Source organism: Nesoenas mayeri (assembly GCF_963082525.1).
Source record: "Nesoenas mayeri genome assembly, chromosome: Z".
NCBI classification, from domain to species: domain Eukaryota; kingdom Metazoa; phylum Chordata; class Aves; order Columbiformes; family Columbidae; genus Nesoenas; species Nesoenas mayeri.
In genome coordinates, this window is record NC_137542.1 from 16479811 (window position 1) to 16503289 (window position 23479).

The window sequence follows — 23479 nt, forward strand, 5'->3', positions numbered from 1 at the left end:
TTATCTTAAACATATGCTCACTAGATTTTACTGCATCATTTTTTGCATCATTCAGTTTCAATTAACACATAAAACAATGGAAGGAAGAAATGCACCAGATTTTGATCCTAACCAGAAGGGGATTTCTCTGCACTAAAAAACTTGTGTTTGATTTAGCAAGTGCTGAGCAAATGGCATTGTGTTTATGTCATCTGATAAAGATCCAACACACAAACTGAAGCTGAGAGATGGAATCTTTGAAGATTTTTCTACAATGGAAAGGTAGTTTCTCCGTAAAATGTTTCCAGTTGATTATAGTCTTGAGGCATGGATACTAAAAAGAAATCTCTGAACATTAGCACATCTCGATCTTCTGACAATAGAAAAAGTGGGAGAGGAGAGGGCAAGGGAAAACAACATAGACAACAGAAGTGATTAAGATTCTAAACTGAATACATATAGCAATATGGAACTTGAAAGAAAATCTATAGTAATCATATAGTAAAACAAACAACTTTTCTTTGGAAAAAAGGGTGTGCTCTACAGACTCAGAAAAGATAGACCTTTGAACCATAATTCAATAACAAACAATGGGATTTGAATACAATGGAAATATGCAGGTCAAGAGGAAAGAGAAAGAAACCTGAGTGTGAGTATAAATTGGTAACTTCCAGCTCATGATAAATTCACATCATTGGACCTTTTCTCTTGACAAAGTCAAAGGCTACTACTGCATTTTAGAGTCTCTGTCACATTCATTCTGTGTATTTATTCTACTATTTAATTCAACTTTTAAAGAAGGAAGTTCCTAGGATACAAATGAAACAATAGTGTGATACCAGACATGAACTTTGTGCAAATGTTTATCAAATGCTGTGAAGTATGCTGACAAGTTGCACAATATTTTATATTGATATGGGGAGTAAGTGATAGCACTAGGAAAGCCTTTTCAGTACTGGATAGTTTTTACTCAAGGTTTCCAGACTCCTAAAGAAGACTGAATAATTGAAAAATATACTCTGACAATATATAGAACACCCTAACAAATTTGCCAACAATGAAGGTTACATAACTATGAGTAACTTACATTATTACTATTTCTAATTTTAAGAACAAATACACTAATCCTGTATCTGCTAGATGAACTGAAAATCTCATGTAAAATAAGTATTCAGCTGCCACGCAGACTTTTCTGCTCAGGACAATTTCTTAGATTGTGAGGAAAAATGTTGTATTTTCTAGCAGCTTTGCTAAGTTCAAATGATAGCTCATCAGACAGGAGAAAGTGACTTAAACCTATACAAAGTCTAGAAACTGGTGTACTGATTTTCACATTTATGCAGACCTGAAATTGCCTCATGGCCTTGAGGCTTCAGCATAGAAAGGTTATGCTGCCTGTAACTACATCTGATAGAATTTGACTCTAATTCTTCAGTAATTCTTTCTCAACATCATGCATTTTCTTATCTGGTTACAAAACAAACTGAAAACCCAGAGAGACCTTCTGACAATATAATCTGCTTCAAAATCACCGAATCACAGAATGTAATAAAAATAATTTTAAAAATAACAATAAAAAATATTTTCAAGCAAAGCTTACTCTGTTTACAAGAAAGCGCACAGGCCAGCAACAGTGCTCTAGATTACATGGTCAGAGACCAACTTCCAATTCTTTTCTAGCCAAGGAGAAGCCATCAAGTCCTTGAATTAACAGGAATCAGCATCCTAAATTAGCAGGAATCTACTGGCACTTCCTAGAAGACTGTCAGTATCTTCTAATATGGCAGGTCAGAAGTAGAATCCTGTTTGTTTTTACACCCCGAAAACAACCCCTAAGTCCTTCGTATACTATCAATAACGACATGAAAGCCATTCTTCTTCCTTGTAGCATATATATACAAAAGGAATAGGAAAGCTCACAGCATCCTGTTTTATGTATCATGCTTCATTTCTATCCTCCAAATATGATTGATTGCCACAGTCTCACTTCACAATGTTAAAACAAATAAGAAATCAAAAGAGATCAAATCTATCCTGCTAATAGTTTATGCTGCTACTGCATACATTTTTAAAGGTACTGACCTTGACCCACAATAGTACCAGCTTTTTCAGTATCATACTGAATTCTGAATTCTACTTTTGATCACTCTTCCACTATGTAGTTATTTTTGTAGTACTCACTCATTTGGAATATAAGAAGAGGTAGCATAAAAACTGTGCTACAGAATCAGTTTTGCCAAAGGAATTACTTCTGATTTCTTTTAGATTATAGCCAGGCATCAGCAAGAAATTCCCCGTAACAGTTGCTTACTTATCAAGTTACTAGAATAGGCGAAATGCTCATACCATCTGCATATAAGCCGGGCTTCTGCAAAATATACCTTCTTGCAAGAACAAAATTTCCTAGTACTCATCATTTTTAATTGTCAGCAGTTCTAAAGATACCATTAGGAGACTTCACACAATTCCAAATCTGAGGTACATATACATACACATGCGCACTTGGGTCTCAATGCATTAAAGAAAAGCTAATTTAGAAAGATAGCCTGAACTATAGCATAAACTTTCTCTCCACACTTATCAGTTTAAAGGGCCCCTTCCCTCAAGAGTTGCCAACCCTAGGTTAACCATTGCCAGATGACTCCAGTTAGTCCTCTCGCAAACCACTGCCTCCAGAGTAACACACATCCCATCAGTCAGCCATTGCTCATCAGCAGCTTCCAGCACTGGCAGGCCGGGCCAGGCAGGAGACTCCTACACTCCTCTGCATACAGATAAAAGGAATTAAGAGAGCAGGCTCATGGCAGTCTAAAATAAACATCCAAACAAACAATAAGTCTTCTTTTTTTTTCATTTGTCCCAGGGAATTTTATCTGGAAAATAAAACCAAGCAGCGAATCTCTAATAGAGCTGAATACATAAGAAGGAATAACCCACTGAGGAGACCGACTCCTTCCCAAGGATTACAGGTTGTAAGACTGCGGCAGGATGACTCTTTGGAGAAATAAGCAGAACTAACCACAATCTCCTAATGCATACTGTTGCTGGTGTGGACAGATACCAGGGGGCTACTCCAGGAGCTGCTGCAGTCAGGGAAGCCTTCCTGAGTCCAAGAGGTTAATATTGCCTTTTCAAATGTTTTCCTCCAGAGTCATGGAATATTGTTAAAGACTGGAAAGCCAAATTAAGAAGAAAATCAGACAGAAAGAAAAGACTGCTAAGCAAGCCTTTCATGCTCTTTATCATTGTCCTTAAAATGAGAAGTAGTATTGCTTATTACAGTAACCAACATAAGTTTTAAAGCCACCGGGTCAAAGTAGTGCCAGGAAATTTTTTCTTATCCAAAACTTTATCCAAATAGCCTAATAATCCTTGTAAGGAAAATGGAACAGCAGAAGAAGCTCTGTTTTCTTCCCCTCAGAAAATAAAGGAGCTTGAGAAGAAGGACAGCAGATCAACAAAGAAAGGGCAAAACTGAACTGTACTTTCTGTTCATGAGTCTTCAAAAGGGCAAAAATTCTACTTTGTAAAACCAGAGTAGAATATACAAGCATATTACACATACACTCATAAAAAGCCCACACAGAAAATATAGGAAGTGGCTGTCATAAATTAGGATGGGGAGTCTGATACATCATAGTGCAAATACTGATTTTAATTTTCTACTACTCAGATTGTTTAGAGTCATGAGAACCAAGTTAGGCAGAAACTTTATTCAACTTTTACATGCGAAATACTGCTCTGACAGAAATTCTTCCATTTGTTCCTGCAGTGTTATGATTCAAGTATGTTTGCCTGCAGTAAGGGCAAGATATGCTCTTTTCATGGGTCTGTATATTTATGTGTCAACTGACAGCCTTGGGTGGTGAGAATAAACCTGGGAGCAGGTGTTTGATCTAGACTGTGCGAGAGAGCAAAAACCATTACATATGTCTGGGGATAATGCTGCCAAGAGTAAAGCAAAAAGTACTAGCATTACTTACATTTTGTGAACATTCAAGCTATCCACAATGATTTACTGGAACCCCTTTACAGGAAGAAAATTGTAAACTTACAGTTTACACAAAGAAACTTTTAGCCTTAATTAGCCAAGGAAATGGAATATTTGACTATACAGAGTCATTGACCTATCTATCTTACTCTGTCCATTCTCTTCCTAGAAATATGTCCTTATCACTCTTGTTTCCCAGTTCAGTCTCTTATAGGATGGATGAAAATTGCAGGAAGCAATATGTGTTGGTGCTAAGTAAAGTCTCTCTGATTTACAACCCACATTTAGGAGCGAAAAAGGATAAAAGCAACTCCCCCCACACCAATCCAATGTCTGTTCACATAACAAAAAGTAAACAGTGTCATAGTTGTCAAGAAAGAGTTTTGAGGTATATTTCAAATTAATAGTCACTCAAAACCCAAAGATGCACTAGTGAGTAGTGACAAAAACAGTTTCAACATGCAGCATAACATTTAGCTTTCAAAAAGGTGGTAGAAACCTGTGGTGGTTTGACTGAAAGTGCGTTAATTTTCTTCATGGAGTTAGAAACCTTTCTTTTTTGCAGCCAGCATGGTCCTTGTTTGCATTAAGTTTGAAAACAAGAAAATAACAGACAGGGACAGAGTTAATGCTTTTAACTGTTGTCTGGCAGCCGAGGCCTTTCTGCCTTTTTCTTTTTCTCTCTCTGGGATCGGCTGTTCAGGACTAGGTGCTGCTTCCTGGGACTGGCTGCTCAGCGTGGACGGAGTTAGTGAGGAAATGCAGTATCTTTTATTCTATATTCTATTTACATTTTATATATATTATTTTTAGTAGTAGCATATTATTTTTATTGTGTTTTATTAAATCGTGTTTATCTCAATCCACAGGTTTCTCCCTTCCCTTTCGATTTTCACCCCTATTCAGGGGAGGAAAGGGGGAAGCGAGTGAGTACCTATCGTGGCTATATTGCTAGCTCAGGTTAAACCATGACAAAACACACACCTAAAATTTATCTACCGTTTAGTAATTTTTTATTTGTTTTACTGTAGCAAAAAGCCCAGCTGACTGACCAAAAGTTGTTTAAAAAGACCAAACACATTACGTTGTGTGAATTTTGCTGATTATTTTAATTTTTTCATTCCTTTCTAACAACACCAACAGAATAGCCTCATAAACAGTGTTTACTTGTCAGTTCAGAAATCATTAAACCTGAAGAGCCACAACTGGGGTACCAGTGTAATCAACGTAATTCACAGAAGCACATAGGGTGAGGACTCCATTGCATGAATAGTAAGAAAATTTTTTTGTTCGATCACTGCTTTTACAGTTCTGACTTGGATCCTTTAAAAACTCATTTTAAAAATTGCACACTGTAGCAAAACGCGTGCTTCTGTTTTCTTACATTTTAAATTATTTGTACTGCACTGTGCCACATTCTCTCACTTAGCCCGACTGTCATTTCCACTGAGCAACGTCCAGTCCAGCCAGTGAACATGCGCCTTTGTCAGAACCTCCCAACACCAGCTGCAGATCTAGGCTGCAACCGCTTTCAGCAGAACAAAAGGTGGTATTTCAGATTTAGCAAGCTTTTTATCCATCCAAAACCTAAACGAATGTGTCGTTATTTTAACTATATTTGGCTTTGCAGTATAGAATTACTAATATCAGTGAAAAGTAAAGAAGAGCCTTGAGCTATTAGATTTACATATTTTGCAGTAAGAAGCCTGCTATGTCCCAGCACTCCTAAAACTGAAGAACAGAAAGATTACAAAAGTATTACATATGTCAAAAGGCCCATACTCTGTAGGTGACACTTTTAAATACTGATGTAGCATGAATGCAATTCATTTCATAGGAATTTGTTATACAACATAGCTATTGCGTGTAACAGAGGAAAAAAAAATACTGTGGTATTTGGACATTGCGGTAGCAATGCTGTGCGTTATCCATCAACATTCTCCAAAAAATAACTCTGACATCAAGTATTCTGAACTTCATGAAAACAGAAAACTTTGTATATTTAAAAAAAAAGAAGTGACTAACATAAGTCCTACACTGTGTATTTGTTTGTGTGTTAGTGTCCAGCTTGGAAGGTGCATAGTGTTTAATAGCTTACATGAACGTCAAAGCAATCCCTCCCTGTGATGAGAGGAAAACTTTATAAAAGACCTGACAAACTAGTGGCTGACACAAAGTCTTTCCACCAGCTTTAACAGGATTTGGAATTAGGGACCACTGGAACAAATGACTTGCCAAGCAACTTCAGTTTTTCCTGACTTAAAACCAGACTTCATAACTTACAAACTAATTGTTTACAGTGTGCTAATATTGCCAATGACTCTATTACTGGGCCACGCATCAATGGGGTTTCCTTGGTTTTACCCCATACTTACTTTACTATTCATCTATCTTCAGAACAATATATGTGCAAGTTATAGACATTTTACATCATTGTTCTACCCCTTGAAAGAAGGGAGGGAGAGAGGAAAGGAAGGCAGGAAGGAAAAAGAATCTTCCTTACATGTAAAACAAACAAGAAAAACCAAATAATCCTGTGTTCCTAACATTCACTGTCTGGCCTAGTCATAGACAGAAATTACACATATTTGAAGTTAAAACAGATTTAAACCAAAATCAAATCTCTACACGGACACTATTCTATAGGCAATGCTGGGTTGGATTTGGCTTATAGGTGTTTTAAATCAATGTAAGCTAAAAATCAGTATGTCTATCAAATTAAGTGCATCCACAAAGACTATGGGCTAACCTGATTTACTTACACTGCTTGTAAAATCACACATTAAGTGCTTCCCACGGGGTCGCAGACTCCTTCAGGCATCCACCTGCGCTGACATGGGGTCCTCCACAGGCTACAAGTGGGTCTCTGCTCCACCATGGACCTCCAGGGGCTGCAGGGGGACAGCCAGCCTGACCATGGGCTGCACCATGGGCTGCAGGGGAATCTCTGCTCCATCACCTGGGGCTCCTTCTGCCCCCCTTCTTCACTGACCTTGGTGTCTGCAGAGTTGTCTCTCTCACAGATTCTCACTCCACTCCCCAGCTGCTGTTGCACAGCCATTTTTTTCCCCCCTCTTAAATATGTTATCCCGGAGGCACTAACACCATCACTGAATGGCTCAGCCCTGGCCAGTAGAGGGTCCAGCTTGGAGCCAGCTGCCACTGGCTCTGTCGGACATGGGGTGAAGCTTCTGGCAGCTTCTCACAGAAGCCACCCCTGTAGCTCCCCCACTACCAAAACTTTGCCACACAAACCAAATAAAACATACAATATAAAGAAGCCCTATCCAGAGATCTAAAAAGTATACTAAATTCAGTATTGCCTTTCTTAAGAAAATTAGCTCAGGTCTTGATTTGCTAGTTTGCGTCAACAAATTAAAGACAGTCATTATTAGAGACAGACATCGAATGCAGATATAAAAAAAACACAGATGTTAAGTACACTTTCCTTACTTTCAGCTAATAGTAAGCTACATTGCCCACAAGAAGCAAAAAGCACCTAAAGCCACACAAGGAGCTCACCTTAATGATCACAGTGGTGCACTGGCTTCTTATGAAGTACTATACAGAATTTTAAGAACTCATTTTGACTTAAAAATTCTGTATTTCAAAGAGTTCAACCATTTGCTGATGCCACTTCACCACAATCTAGTGAAGGCCACTAGTCTGCAATGTGCTTGGCATAAGTGCATTCCCCATAAACGTGACTGCACAGGAGCTCTAGGAAAACAGTCCAACTGTACCAGCCTTCAGGGTGTGCACAATAAATAAGCAATCTCTCTTTCATGGCTTTGTGTGAAAAGGAGAGGCTTATGTTATTGCTCCTGAGTTGCTGTTGCCTGTGGTGCATGTGTTGATTAGTGACGGAGAATTACAACTGCAATTATATGTTAGCAAGAAAGTGTTCTTTCCTACATTAAAATCAAAACAAAAGAAACACATGTGATAATTTGTTGTGATCATTTCAAAACAGCAAACAAAGATGTGCCGATGAAGTGACAAGAACAGGCACACAGTTGTAACTGGTGGATGTAAGAATACTGCATGCAACCAAATACTGACACTATTGTATGTAACACACTAAAGCAGCTTATGGGAAACACAACTACACACTACAAAAGCGTTTGCTGCTGTTGTAGTTCTGTGATAACAGCCTTCACGGTACTTCCACAAAATCACGCTAAATTGGGACCCATTGGAAAAACATATTTTCTGTTTTAATTTTAACTTAATGCTGACAAAAATAAAGTCTGAAGAAAAGTTTCTACAACTTCTTGGTTCTCAAATTAAAAAAAAATATCGACTTACAGAAAGTGTTAAATACCAGCAAAGGGCTAATTATACCACACTAACTTCCTTTGTCTAGTATAAAAGGACATTTTCTTACTTTGCCTGACTGAGTATAATAGCCTATGAATTATGAGATCAAAGCAGCAAACTGTATATTTTCTAAAGTAAGAGTTTCCTTCACCAAGTTTTACACTTACTACAGCTAAAAGAGCTGCGTGAAGGGATCAGCACTAAACCCAAAGGACAGGCTGTGCACAGCAAGAAAGTGAGCAACTCCCTTGAGCTTTTTGCAGGTCACTACCAAGGACCATGTTAGCAGATCCACACCAGACCCTTAACAGGCAGCTCTGCTGCTACCAGTAATTAGCTTGGACAGCTCTGGCTCCAGGAGTAGCAGCAAGGCTACACCATAATGAGCTCAGCTGGGATTAGCAGGACAGGGCAGGGAACCAAGAGAGCTGAGGCATTCTGCATTGCGTATGTATCACAGAGATCAAACAAGGATGGCTGGCTAGGTTATCCCCTCACCACCTCATTCCAAAAATGAAGCACGGCAGTGTGTAAAATACAGGCTAATGAAGAGCGACACCTCCAACAGATGAGAGCCACATTAATTAACACAATCCCTAGATCATGGAATACAGTTTCTGTTAGTGCTAGCAAACTTGTAACTTGTCACTGATTTAAAAGGAAAAAAAAAAAAAAGAAGAAAAAAAAAGAGCTGATGTTTTTCTTTACTGCTTTTGGTAGAAGATGGTTTTATCTTGGAATTTTGCAAGGAATTCCTCTTATGTGGCCTGCAAAGTACTACCTTCAGAAAAAGGAAAAAATGCATGTTTCTTTATGTAAACACCATTTAAGAAACAAACTCACTTTTCAATCAGCAGCTTTTTGTGTTCGCTTTTGAAAAAAGCCAGTTTATTCCACATAGCATCAGAATCCTCTGGACAAAGCTGACGCAGGTCTGCATGCTGGTATCTGCTTTTACCACTTTCAATCCTGTTTACGAGTAAAAAGAGTTGTCTGTTTTCAAGTATCTACATGTTTTAGGACCACAAGAATAAAAGCACCCTTGCTTTCAGAAAATACGGATTTTAAACTACAGCATCTATATTGTATGATGTATACATTCTGTGAGGCTCAAACCCTTAAATATGTTATTATGGAAGAGTTCACTTACGAACTTTCAGACAGAAATAGTGCTAGTATGGTACCATGGCTCTCAATTTACAGGCAACAGAGCAGTGTCACCCGCATTCACTCTCTCACCACTCCTTATGATACTAGTATGAGAAACCAGAAGGTGAAATCATCTCTTGCAAAGAAACAGGAGAGTCATCAACTCCCCTAATACCCCTGCAAACCAATCTGGAAGATGCACTGATGCCCACTCTAAAGCAAACTGTTGGTCTACTATCTAATGAAAGAATAAGCTACCTATGGAGAAGATGATGTATCAGGAAAAATCATACTGAATTTAGACACACAGAAAAGGAAAATAAAAATATTTCACAGTTTTTCTGGCATTGAAATGTTTCTATGCATTTTAGTAATGGAAAAGATAAAAATTGTATTAAAATTGTTTATAAAATGAATTTTAAAGTCTCTGCAATTTAAATTCCTACTGGGTATAGAAATAAACTCTCAGAGAATGTGGTAGCCCCCATCATCTTTGCAGTCACGTATGTCAGTGAAAGTTGTATGTACCTTGACAGGTAGATTTGGTCCCATCAGCTGCCATCTCAATAACAGATTCTAATCCATGAAGAATTAGAAAGAATGGTGCCCTTTGTCACTTACAGAGGATCAGAAGTGCCACATAAGTAACTGATACTGAGTTCTTAGTGCACAATTTACGTTACACCAGTGATAGAAAGCTTTTGGAGATGCCGAAATAACAATATATGGTATAACTGTTTACATTTTCATTTCTGCATTAGCCATTTTCCTTTGTTTAAGCACATTCAAAAGGAAAACCAAACCCCTTCAAAAGCGGTATTGTATGACGGCCTCATACAATTTTGTTGTGATGACAAAAAACAATCAAAACTCTGTAATTTTAGGTCATCTTAATTATAGATGAAAAAATCAGATGAACAAAAAAATATTTAGTATTGTACCTTCCCCAATACCTACTTTTCCCAAATATATTCCTATCAGGACACAAGCTGGTCCCATTTATTTTAAAAAGAAATAGAAGTTGTTTTTGACTCTCTTTTGCTCTTTTTTTTTTTTTTTTTAAACAATCAGAAACAGAACACTCAGTGCTTCACTTTATGCAGGTGAAACTTTTGTATGTTTTCTGCATTGGCCTCTTTGTGGTCCATGAATGCCTACTTAGCTTAGATACTGAATTAAAACATTTCATTGCATAAATTAACTATCATTCAATAGGTTTCAGTTGTTTGCACCTTGCACTGAATTTAAAATAGTGAGTTGGAAGACAAAATCATCCATGCTTTTCCTAAATAAGCAAAACCTTTCATCCTGATTTAAACAAAACTATTTGTTATTTATACTTGGATAATTAAAAAAGTCTTCCTGGCCTATCAATGCATGTAGTAGATCTGTACCTTAACATTATTTTCATCCACATTTTTTTTTTCTTTTTCAAAAGACAAACTCTTCTTACAGATATGCCGTAGTTATGTTAATCTACTCAGGTAGGCCAAAGCATCATTTATATATGAGGGACAATTTATCATTCACAGTAGGACACTTTATGTCACCCGGGACTCTGAACAGAGAGCAGTTTTGCACCAATTTCCATTATTCTCTTTGCAGGCACAGAGTTACAAAGTTTCTGTCAAGATTAGCCAGTATTGCTCTAATTACAAAAAAGAATTGTTTTAAGTAAAACACGTATGTATTTGCTGAACTGTAGGTGCACGCTGAAGTACTAAAGCCACCAGGACACAAGGACCTGCTCAAATTACTTGCTTGCAACCTGAAAAACTGTATCTTAGCAGTGTCTGATACCTGAACTGAAATGAAATGTCTTTGCATCTCCAAATGTGTATGTTCTAACTCTCCACTAAGGGCTTTAAAAAGAAAAAAAACGATTTCTGCATATATTTTTCAGTGTTCTGTGTAGAATTTAAGGCAGAATTAGACAGAGAACATTCACCATTTAAATTTTTATGTGGTAGAGTCTTTCTTCTTTCCATTTATCAAGATGTATTACTGCAATATTTTCATAGAATGTTCAGAAATAATTCACTTTATAATCATTTAACAGATGAAAACACCCGGCCTTTCATGCACATACTCTTTATTTCCCCTCTTAAGAAAAGGATTTTAAAATCAGCTTCAGTTAATGTTTGAATCACTAAACATTCAAGACGCTTTTATTTCTATATTGTTTAATGAATAAAATTATTTTTAAAACTATTTGAAACATAAGGAGCAATTGTTCTATTATTGAAAAATAAAAACATACACAGTCAACAAATTAATTGACTGGGGAATTAGACAAGCATAAATAAGCAGCCCTGGCAGACCTTTGTCCAGTACTCTTGCTCAAAATGAGATCCTAAATAAAATAAGTCAAGGCGTCAGCTCAATGCATTTTATTTTGATTTCAACTGTAATTTTTCTCATATAGGGGTATATCACATATTCTGCTTCAACAAAGGATGAAGTCTTGATCACCACATATTGGCTTCTTCCTTCAAATCAAATTCTCTTTTGAATACCTGTATAATACTTCTGTTCAGATTTCTTGTGTAAGGGAAATGTTTTTAATGAGCTACGTAACTTACCTGCTATCGCCCTCTTCCCACTGCTTTAATTGCTCTTTTAGTGCTCTGTAGTTGGTCTGTAACATCTGCAGCCTCTCTTTGCATTTTTCATGGGCTGCTCTTAGCTCATCAGTTTCTCGAGTCTGTATAGCACCAGAAAAACAAAATTAAAGTTGGGCATAATGTAAGAGACTTTCACACAGATCACATGAAACTAAAGCTCTGCTCGAGTAACTCTTAAGAGCCTCAGAACTCTAAGTAGAAATATGAGGAATCACAAACCCTGAGGTCAAACTTTTCTTATTATTACTTTGGCAAATTTTGGTAATTTGAGAAAAATTACTTGAATTTTTTTTTATGTTGCTGAGAAGTTTTAAAAAATTTACTACCAAAATGTCAGTTTTCATCTTGTGAATGCATTGGCCTAATACACCTACACAGGCTGAAAAAGGATTGTTTGCGCTGTCTTTTCCTCCAAACTTTTTTTTTTTCTTTTTTAAATTTTTTTCTTCTCCATGGAAAACTAATCTATGTATTTTCAAGGGAAACACTGGCCACACTGAGGTCCATACTAAAAAAAAATAATTTTAAATCCCTTCAGGATTTCCTCAGATACTAGTTTATTTCTGTAAATACATAAAAACCTGCAACACCCAGACTTTGTCCTCTAGTTATGTAACAAGCAGGAAATAAAAACAAAATTTGCAATAGCTTTTATATAATCAAAACCACATGAAAAAAGTAGTCTCTTTTTACAGAATGAAATTAAGATATACCTTGACTTATATTACAGGATAATGTCATGCAGTTTCAGAAAAAGGGTTTCCTAAGTGACAATACTGTGCTCTGAAAAAAAATTAACATTGAGTAGAACATTCCGCAGTATAAAGCAAGCCAAATTCTTGCACATGGCAGTAAAGAATTCACCAGACACTATCTGGTAGTAAAATTTGCCCTCAGTGCTTCATTGCCAGCTCAATGGGAGCTCTGCTTGTCAAGCAGCTACCGAACACGTTCCTTGATCTCTAAGTAAATCACAATACTTTATTTGCATGTATTCTAGCTTATATGCAACAAGGGCTTTCCTGCATTAGTCAATCAATAAGATACACCAACAGTCAGCACTGTAAGTAATAAAAATTAAGGCCCACTAAAAACAACATGGCAAGAGTTTCTACAATAGTGCCAACTACAAAGTACCTAGACTAAGGTTGGCTTCTAAGATACAGCCCAGCTTTCATGACACATAAACAAAGCTGAAAGATGCCAGCTAAAATTTTAGGTACTAATATATATAAAATCACAGAACTTTTCTAGAAGTGACTCAGCCAACACACAAAGCAGATTTAGGAATAAGCAGGTACCAAAGTGAGTTTACCATTAAATACATTTCCAAAGTGGTGGGGTTTTTTTTCTAAAACAACCTCTACGCCAGATACATTTATAAATTTAGAATTGCTTAAAAAGTACTCTTGACTGGTTTTAAGTAGCTCTTAAATACTAGAATGATATTAAAAGCAATCACAAAAATAATAGGATATATTTGTGACAAATGACACAGACACAATTACCAAGCTTTGCTTGACACTAGAACAGGAAATTTTTATAAGAGTTCAATTACAAATGCTGTGTTTTCAAGAGAAGTTCATGAAATCATTATTCTGAGATTGTCTGATATTGCTAGTGAACACTGATGAAGTCTGGCAAGCTCTGTAAAATAATCTCTTCACCATAAATCCTCAGAATTTTGTAGCTGTCAATGTCCTTTCAGAGATGCAACCAAGTGTAGAATTTGGCCTTTCCTGTTTATGAATCTACATGTTTTATTATTGCTTACCTGTTACATTGTCCATTCTGTTAGAGTTATTCCCTTCCCTTATCAGTTGCTCTGCTCTCACAGAAATAGAAATTAAGCAATTAACTGTCCTAATCACTCTCTTTTATTAAATTATTAAATGTCCTGGGTTTGTTAAAAACAAGACCAGTTCTCCTTTAGTGATTTTTCCTTTCAGCGAAGTTCTTCTAAGTGCCTTCTAAGTAACTGTACTTTCCTGAAGTTAGCTGCATTTTTTTTGACACTTTATTAAATTTATTAAATTATTATATCAGAACTTTACATTCATACTGTAAATTCCATAATCTCAGTTAGTTCCACCTCTCACTGATTATGTTATTATTTTTAATAGTTGTATAGTCTTGTGTACCTTTTTCTACATATTGACAGAATGGGAATGAACAACCACCTCTAGCAGTGATGTATCTCCAGATTATTCTCCAGCTTTCCACTGTCATTCCATAGTACTTCCCATGCAATAGCGAAAGACAGAGTCCAATTTGCACAAGGAAAAATCCAACTGCTCACCAAAAAGCCATTTTGCTATTTGCAGGCAGCTCACACAAGCCAAAATATTCTACTTACTCCCTCAAAATTTCATTGAAATTGATCTGTAACAACTTCTGTTACAGTAAAAATTGAACTACAATGGAACTAGAAAAAATATACTGATTCAATTTGTTGACTACTCTTCTCAGGCTGACAAGAAGTGAGGAACCGGACCAATACAAAAATAGCTTTATCCACAAGTAGTTACATGGAAATGCCACAATATTAACATATTTTCAATATCTGAACAGCATACATGGAACAGGACTATATATGATATCTAAACTAAATATAATGGTGTGCACTCACTCACATAAAGAAGTATCAAAGTGGCCCTGACTGATCTACATATTCTAGTTCCAATTCTCTCCAAAATTTTAGAAGTTTAAACAAAAAGGATGACCAATTTGAAGGAAAGATCCTCTATTGCTTTTGAAAACTTTCCAGTTAAAGACAGGAAGATCTCGTCTAGGCTACACCAGAGATCATGGTTCTAGAAAATTAATATAGGAGAAGAGAACATATTCTTAGTTCACATCAAATATCTAACTCTCAGCAACCAAGCTCCTGCCCACTTCTTAAAGACCAACAGTAGATTGATGTACTTATGCTTTGGACGATTTTAAATAGCAGCTTGATAATTTGTTATCCAAAAATCAGCGAAATGACCTTATTTACTTTGATATTCTGTTTTCTAAACTAGAGTACAATCTGGCATGCTCTGATACTTTTTAGTATGTCCTGGACCGCAGAAATGAAGCCAATTCTGTACCAAAACTATAGATATTCTGAATTAACATGACTACCCTATTTTTATTAGCAATAAAGACCATAAGAGTTAACGTTCCTTGGCCAAAAATGAGTCAGCTGAGGACAATAGCCCTTTTCTGTGCCTTTGTAATACCAACTGGGGCACAAAATATTCCTGTTCCTGAAAATCCCTTATAAAAGGTGTTATTTTTATTATGATTATTTTAAAATTGTTGCCAATTTTGCAAAAGGACTGATGGATAAAGTCACAATTTCACCTTCAGAATATGCATCATCAGTACATTCATTGATAGAGCAAGCATTTTTCTGAGCAAGTATATTTCAAGTAATCATATAGCAAACACTTTGTTCGAGGATGCAATAACGCAAGTGCCAGTTATGAAAATGTTGACCACATGCATTGTACAATACCAACAGAATTATTCTGACATCAGTGTTATGATAGCTGAGTTCACTGTCATGCTGGCAATAGCCTCATTGAATTCTCAAAGTAGTGCCACAACAGCGTTTAATATGTTAACCTGGTCCTCTACAGCATATTTTTAAGCAATTAAAGCATTCTGCAAAAGAAGAAAAGTAGCTTTCCTAGAGAAAATGCAAGGAGTTCATATATTCAGTTTCAAGGGGAGATGTAAGTCTTAACTCTTAAAGACCTCATGGATTAACAGCTGTAATAAATAGAGATCCCACTCTTGCAACATAATAAAGCTGCATAGGTTGTTAAAAATATGCTTTTAAGATGAAATGGAAGAAATTACAAAGGCAGTATGGCGAATGGTAAAAATTATGAGGTCATGCAGAAGGAATAACAATCTTTTCTCTTCTGTATCTGCTTAGAAAATCAGAGTGCTTCTCTTCACTTCTCTTTCCAGAAGAAAACACAAAGAAATGTGGAACTCTCTATCATGTAAGACAAGAACCAGACACAGTGATGTGCGAGCTTTGCTGCCAACGGCAGAGCAGCTGTGGTCCACAGTGCCAGAATAATCTGTAGCATCAGTGCCTGGCAAGCCAACTAAAAGTAACAAACAGAAGGCCTGCCAAAGGCCAGTTCTCAGGTAAAGCTGGCAGGACGTGCCTTAGATTTCTCAATAGAGAGAAAAAAACAAAACAAAAAATTAATCTTCTTACTCCCATGAACAAGGAGCAAGATGGGCTGTAAGACTAAATTTGAAATCTAAATCTTCTTTCCTGTTCATATACTCTGTGTGTGTTAAGACAACACAACAAACTCTGTCAAATATACAGGGTGATAAGCTTTTGTCTTTATGCTAAAATACAATCCCATCTCACATCTTTTCTAAATCTGACTTATCACATGAGCACCTTTTTGCGTGAGGCAGGAGCTCAGGACAGTGGTTTGTATGGTTCCCCAATTTCTTTCACTTCATTTATCACAGCATGTTCAATGTAACCAGTTCTGCTTTAGGCTACATATACTGAATATATTTTTAAAATTTCATAACTCTGAACTAACATAAGCAACAACAAAAAAAAGAAAAATAATAAGAAAATTAAAACTAAAAATAATAAAAATGATTTTTTTTTTTTAAAGGAAATAAAAAAATAAAAGACAAGGGAGAGATAAGAGAAGAGCAGAAAAGAGAAGGAATTGTAAATGTTTTGGAAAATACAACTCAGGATTGGGTTTTGCATTCTGAGGTGTAATTTGAAACCAATGGGTCATTCTAAAGGCACTATTTTTGAAATAAATAAGCAAACCAACAAAAATCTATAAAACAGGGACAAAATGGGAAATTGTAATACATGCTCAGTTAAGCTTTTCTACCAAAGCTTGCGGGAGGATGGTTTTTATTGAGTCTTTTTTTTTTTTTTTTAAAAAGTATTTGCTAGAGGAACAACTTCTGAGCCATAACTTCTAGAAGTACAAGGGGTAAACCTGTTCCAAGTAATCGACTTCAGCATTTTAAAATACTGGCTTCACTGTACAGAAAAACAATTTCTTTGTAGTTTCTGCTTCACTTTCTTTCTACATGAATACATGAATTTCTCAGAATATATATTCTCAGACAAAAGATTTTGAAAATGTATTTAACAAGTATTATTGATGACCGCTTGAATTAAGCTTCCATAGGACCACAGAAATACCAATACAAGATTCCTAACAGTAAAGGAAAAAGGTAAACTAATGGAGAGTGCTGTCTTATGCTAATACACTTACAGGTCATAACAATATGTACTTTTTGCATTTTTAAAATGTCTGTTTATTTTGGTATATCTTTATCTATACAAGCTTATAGCTGGAGGCTTTTTATTTTTATTTTTTAATGTTCACCTTTAGCTGTAGTGTCTTCTGTAAGTTTTCAATCTTCCTATTTTCAGCTATTTTAAGCTTCCTTAGCTCCTCTGACTCTCTAAAAGAGCTCTTTGGGGACAGAGACCTTGAACGTTTCACAGGTGGCTCCTGGAGAATAAAACAAGGACATGGTTGAACTAGTTGGAACACCGGATTATGAAAGACATGCAGAATTAAAGAAGAAGTAATTTTGAATACTAATAATGAATTATAAAAAAAAAAAAATCTGCATGGAATACCAGAGAAATAACAAGCAGAATTACCACAGCGCTACCACTAAAGGTTTCTCTGTGACTCGTTAATGAGAATATTCATTTACATTTACATTGTTTCTTTCAGAATAATGATGTCCCATTAGGGAAGACTAAAGGGTTATAGACTCAGAAATGCAAGAAACCTCATTACAAAGGAGGGGATAGAGGCTGGTCTAATTGCTCTATAAGGGTCCAAGGTTACACTTGATAGGACAACCAGAAACAAGAGGGAAAGGATTTTTTTCCCTTTGAAATAGTTTAACACACTGTGAAGTTGAAGGAACAATATGCTTGAGGAATATAAATACAACAGACAGTAGATCTTATACCGTAATGACCATATGGTCATTAACTATAATGTGACTAACTAGAGACAAGAATATGTGTTTATATTATGTACAGCTTCATATAGCAATCTGGAAAAAGAATATGCGAAAGTAACACTTAAACTGGGCAGCTTTCTTGTTCATTCTATGTCATATGTCCTTATGGCAATGGAAAAAAGACCTCATCAAATTAGACTTTCTGATTTTCTGAATAACTTTGGTTAAGGACAGAGAAATATGAACACACAATACCAATAAGGCAAAATGCTATTACATAAACACATAAACTCAAACAAAAACTAAAGATCAGTTGTAATTATTGTTGTTGCATGCTGCCATTTTCACTGTAAAATGACTGATTTACAACAAAAGGAATTCAGGACAAAGTCTTCTTGAATTCTATATATCTCAACACTTTTCCTATTTCATTAAATTAATTTAATATTAAAGAAAAACTTAACTAGCAACTGCTATATTTTTTCTTTGACCATTACCTTCCAGTACTACATGTTTACAAGACACTGTATACCACACTTTCACTTTATATTGCAGGGGTTTCCAAAAAGGAGGAAAAAAAATACTGCGAAATATCAGAAAATAATAATATCACACATTTAAGAACTTAAATATTGCTAGGGTGGTTTTGGGTTTGCTTCTGAAAAGTGCCTGAATGTTATGGGAAAAAAACCAAACCAAAACAGAACAAACAAAAACCAACACACCACCAAACCCAAACTAAAGGTACATTTAGTACTTTTTAGTACATTTAAAATCTGAATGTCAAGTGGACATATTTTGCATTTTCCTGTCAGTTCCTTTACATAACAGGAGAAACTAGAAGAAAGTTTTAATGAACATTTATAACAATATTTCCAAATGTATGGTTTTATATTGTCAGTATAACATTGTACTAAGGGATTTCTTTGAAATAGTACGATTATTTACTTTTTTTTCTAATAATTTTTCTAATAATCCAATCTACTCATATTCAAACTCCCAGATTTCTTGATTAAAATCTAGACATAAATAAAACTCTCATTTCCTAAGTATTGCATATCCATACTATTTTTTTCTTAAAAATCTAGAATGCATTATTTTTCAACAGTGTTTCCTAGTTAAACATCATGCTTGTATACAAAGACTTGGAAAATATATTAAATCCTGAAACTGGGAATAAAAGGCCAAAGCACTGCATTTGTTGCCAAAGAGAAGGACAACCAAGGAAAGTGGATCAACCAGCACCAGACTGCTATGAGTAACTAAGAGAGACTCTACAGTGGAATGGAGAAAAAGGAAAAAAAATAGAGAAAAATATAAAATTCAGTCTTGCTTCTTTAATCAAAGGTGATCAGATACAATGAGTACACAATGGTTTTTATTTATTTGTATATATATATATGTATAGATACATACATAGACTTCATATATAGCTACTTAGGATTGCACTGTGAATCTTCTTCACAGAGGCAAGGTACAGAAAAACAACAGAGAAAAATTCTAACTATTGATGGACTTGGAAACAATTCCCTGTGAGAACAGGTGGGACTGATGATGTGCACTAAGAAACAATCTATTGTTTCAATATGTTTTTACCTGTTTAGTGATCAGACTAGAGGTCTGTGGAGAGAAGGGGCTGTGTCTGCACTTTACCGCTGCACATAGGTAGTCTGAAAGCCATCTTTGTTAAGAAGGCAAATAGTTTGATTTTCCTACCAAGATAGAAAAGACTATATAGTAAAATACACTGTAATTTGATTGCCTGGGGCTGCTACAAAACTCTGTTTGGAAGATAGCATCTGTAACACTCTTCTCACAAATGTAAACTTGGCTGCTGCCAGGTTTGGGATTTAATTTTTAATTCGGTGCTAAAATACTAAAGTAAATTTAGACATACCTGTATTAAATTGTAATGCTTTATACATTTCATTTCGTGAATGTTTAGGAGTAAGAAAGTTCCAGGTTTATGAGCAAAGAATGTTAATCCAAGTCAGTAAAGGGTAACAACAGAAGATTTTTCATCAAATGATCCTAAAACACATTCACAAAAAACTAAGCCAAACAGTAAAAAACAGAAATAAACAGACCTTGTAATATTAATAGATTTGAAACTTTGTGACACAAGATTTATTTTAACGAAGTAGCTGGTAAGTGAATGTGACACACATTAACTGTTAACAGGTATAGGAAGCAGAAAAAGAAGAGGTGCCTCTTTCTTAACAACCTACTGTTACCCACCTGCACCATGAAGGACACCAGGGGACAAAAAGAGTCACATTCTCGAATTCAACAGGTCATATGTTAGAAGGAGCCCCATAACAAAAAAAAAGCAAACAAGGAAAGCCAGAGTTCTTACTGAAATGTCTTGGAGAGCTCTTCTACACACACAGACCAAATCAGTGTCTTCCAGAGTAAAGCAATGAAGACGGTGGGCAGAAATCTTAGTGGTTTTTATCAGCTGAAGTAACAGAAACATTGTGGAGGCTGAACCAGAAGCTAACAAGATACAGGTGGGTTTTCTGGAGAGGTAAAATAGCAAGTTCTTGATGTTTCAACAGGAACTTGGTGAATACTACAAGTTAGTTAACTCATGCCTTTTAATACCTTGACATTATAGACTTAGAGGAATGCTATAGAAAGTATATCAATAAAAGGCAATTATAACTCCCATGCATCTTCATACAATGGGAAAGCTTAGGTGGGAAAAAAACAAAGGCTGTGTTACTGTATCGACCTCCAGACATGAATGGCAGTTTAATTAGGTAACAGAAATCATACATAGCCCACAAAGTTACAAAGCAAAGGAGTGGAGCATCTCCTTTACGAGGAAAGGCTGAGGGAGCTGGGTCTCTTTAGTTTGGAGAAGAGGAGACTTAGGGGTGACCTCATGAATGTTTATAAATATATAAAGGGTGAGTGTCACGAGGATGGAGCCAGGCTCTTCTCGGTGACAAACAATGATAGGACAAGGGGCAATGGGTTCAAACTGGAACACAAGAGGTTCCACTTAAATTTGAGAAGAAACTTCTTCACAGTGAGGGTGACAGAGCACTGGAACAGGCTGCCCCTGGGGGTTGTGGAGTCTCCTTCTCTGGAGGCATTCAAAACCCACCTGGACACATTCCTGTGTAACCTCACCTCGGTGTTCCTGCTCCAGCAGGGAGATTGGACTGGATGATTTTTCAAGGTCCCTTCCAATCCCTGACATTCTGTGATTCTGTGAAAGTGTAAGCTCTAACAAGAGCTTGAGGAAGACCAAGCAACTGACTCCTAAGTCTTCATACAAAACAGGACTCAGCTGCACCATCTTCTACAGAGATTGCACTGTCGGTGTTACAGCTTTTAATCACCACATCATCTGTCTCAGAGAGTATGACTGTAGGCATGGGATTTGAATTTCTGCAACTCACAACAAACAACACTAGACTGTATGTGTGTGTATATATATATATGTATGTATAAAATTGCATTCTGCAGAACCAAACATAGGTGGAAGCATACAGTTGTGTGGCCACACATCCCAATTTATCACACTAGTGGAAAGCCCCCATTTTGCCCTAGGGCTTTTTTTTTTTTTAATACCTACCATTGCTTCATCTATCAAAATGTTTGGCTTTTTTAGGCAGAAAGTAATCAAAGCAGTGTCGTTCTGATTAGAAGTTATTCCTGCTTATTTGTCCTTTTCAATCTGGGAAGCCACATAAGGGGGAACGAAGGGTTAACACAAAAGTATTTGTGAAACCAAATGGATCACCATTGTAAAATAAGATTTGCATATCCAACATATTCTTCCTGTCAAATCATGCACTAATAAATTCTGTCATTAATACTTTTTGTCACAAAAGACTGAACAACAACGTAATGGGAACATATGTCATTGCAAAGGAAAATCAGTGAAGACAACAATAGTACCTTTTCTATTTTATATGTGTATTTTGTGATCCTAAAGCTGGAAAGTTTCCACAATTTTCCTTACTGTCTTGCCTAAATACAAAGGATTTGTAGCCTGTCAATTTAATTCCCAAAACTTTTAATAGGTAACTGTGTGCACATGTGAAAAAGTGCACCTATCAAACAACCCTGATTACTGAAAGGGCACGACTAGGATCGACATATCAAAACAGGATAATATCCTCTACAGAAGCATTTAAAAGTTTGTATGTAGTTTTACTCAATGGACATAATTCCTTTGTTCCTGGCACAGTTATCAGTCCATGACAAACACAGTACTCTTATTTACATTATTCTGAGGAAACAATAAATAACATTGTGGTGGGTTAAACCAACTCAACTGTTCACTCACCAGGGCAGGGGGACAAAATAGGATGGAAAAGTTTTTCTCAATGGCTTGAGAAAAAGAAGTTGAGATTGCTTACCATTTACCTTCATGGGCAGACTCTAATTGGAGAAAATTCATTTAAGTTATTGCCACTTAAAAGAGATTTGGGGAGTAAGAAATAACGAAAATATTAAACCAACACCTTCCCCCCTAAGCTGCTTCCCAGGCTCAATTTCACTCCTCCACTCCAGACCCATCTGCCTCCTGCTGAGCAGTGCAGGGGGGCTACAGACAGTCCATTACAGCTCCTCTCAGCCCCTCCTTCCTCCTCACACTTTTCCTTTGCTCCAGTGTGTGGCCTCTCCAGAGGCTGGCATCCTCAGGATAAACCTGCTCCAGAGTGGGGCCTCCATGGGCCACAGTTCCTGTCAGAAGAACTTGTTCCAGCATGGACTCCTGTCCTCACTCTGCATTTTCCATGAGGAAATATCCTTCTGCTCTGGTGTGGGCTCCTCCATGAGCTGTGGTGTGGACATCTGCTCCATGTGGTCTCTCTCCATGCACTGCAGGGAAATACCTGCTCCGACACCTGGAGAACTTTCTGCCTCTCCTCCTCTGAGCTTGGTGTTTGCAGGGATGTTTCTCACCTTCTGTTCTTCTCTCTCCACTGCCTGTGCAGCATTTTCTCCTTTATACACACATTTTCACGGAGGCACCACCACACACTCCTAAGCAAATGTTCTAAAATATGTCTTTTCCCAAACAATAGCATACAGTGCAGGATATTGAGAAAGAGCAAGCCATACAGGTTTCAAACAAAATGTTACAAGATATCAAATGTGGGAAAACCAGGAGACTTCTAAAGAAGCATAATATGATGGTTCACCCTCGTAGACTATTTATGCCACACAGCAGCATGTTCCTATTTGCTTCCTTGCTACAGAAATCTCTTCCAAGTTTCCATACTCTATACACTCACAATTTAAAAGAAGTTTTTAGATGAGGAAGAGGCTGAACACACTGAAAAACATAATGACTTTGACTAATTTATTAAAACAATTTAACCTGTAGAATTATGTATGGATCTATTTCATGAAATATACTTCATAGATGTTACTGTTACCTCATGCCTAAAATTAACAGCAAGTCATC

General features: G+C 36.5%; 1 protein-coding gene across 1 annotated transcript in view; it reads right to left on the reverse strand.

Annotated features, from left to right (window-relative positions):
* CNTLN (centlein) overlaps positions 1-23479 on the reverse strand; it is a gene marked incomplete at its 3' end in the record, with an annotated part of 188009 nt that overhangs the window by 80684 nt on the left and 83846 nt on the right. The window contains exons 10-13 of the mRNA XM_080362311.1: positions 19645-19718; positions 17451-17579; positions 12022-12143; positions 9134-9259 (exon numbers count right to left, since the gene is read on the reverse strand). Of these exons, the coding sequence (XP_080218437.1) occupies positions 9134-9259; positions 12022-12143; positions 17451-17579; positions 19645-19718 (451 nt within the window). The remainder of the gene's footprint in view (positions 1-9133; positions 9260-12021; positions 12144-17450; positions 17580-19644; positions 19719-23479) is intronic.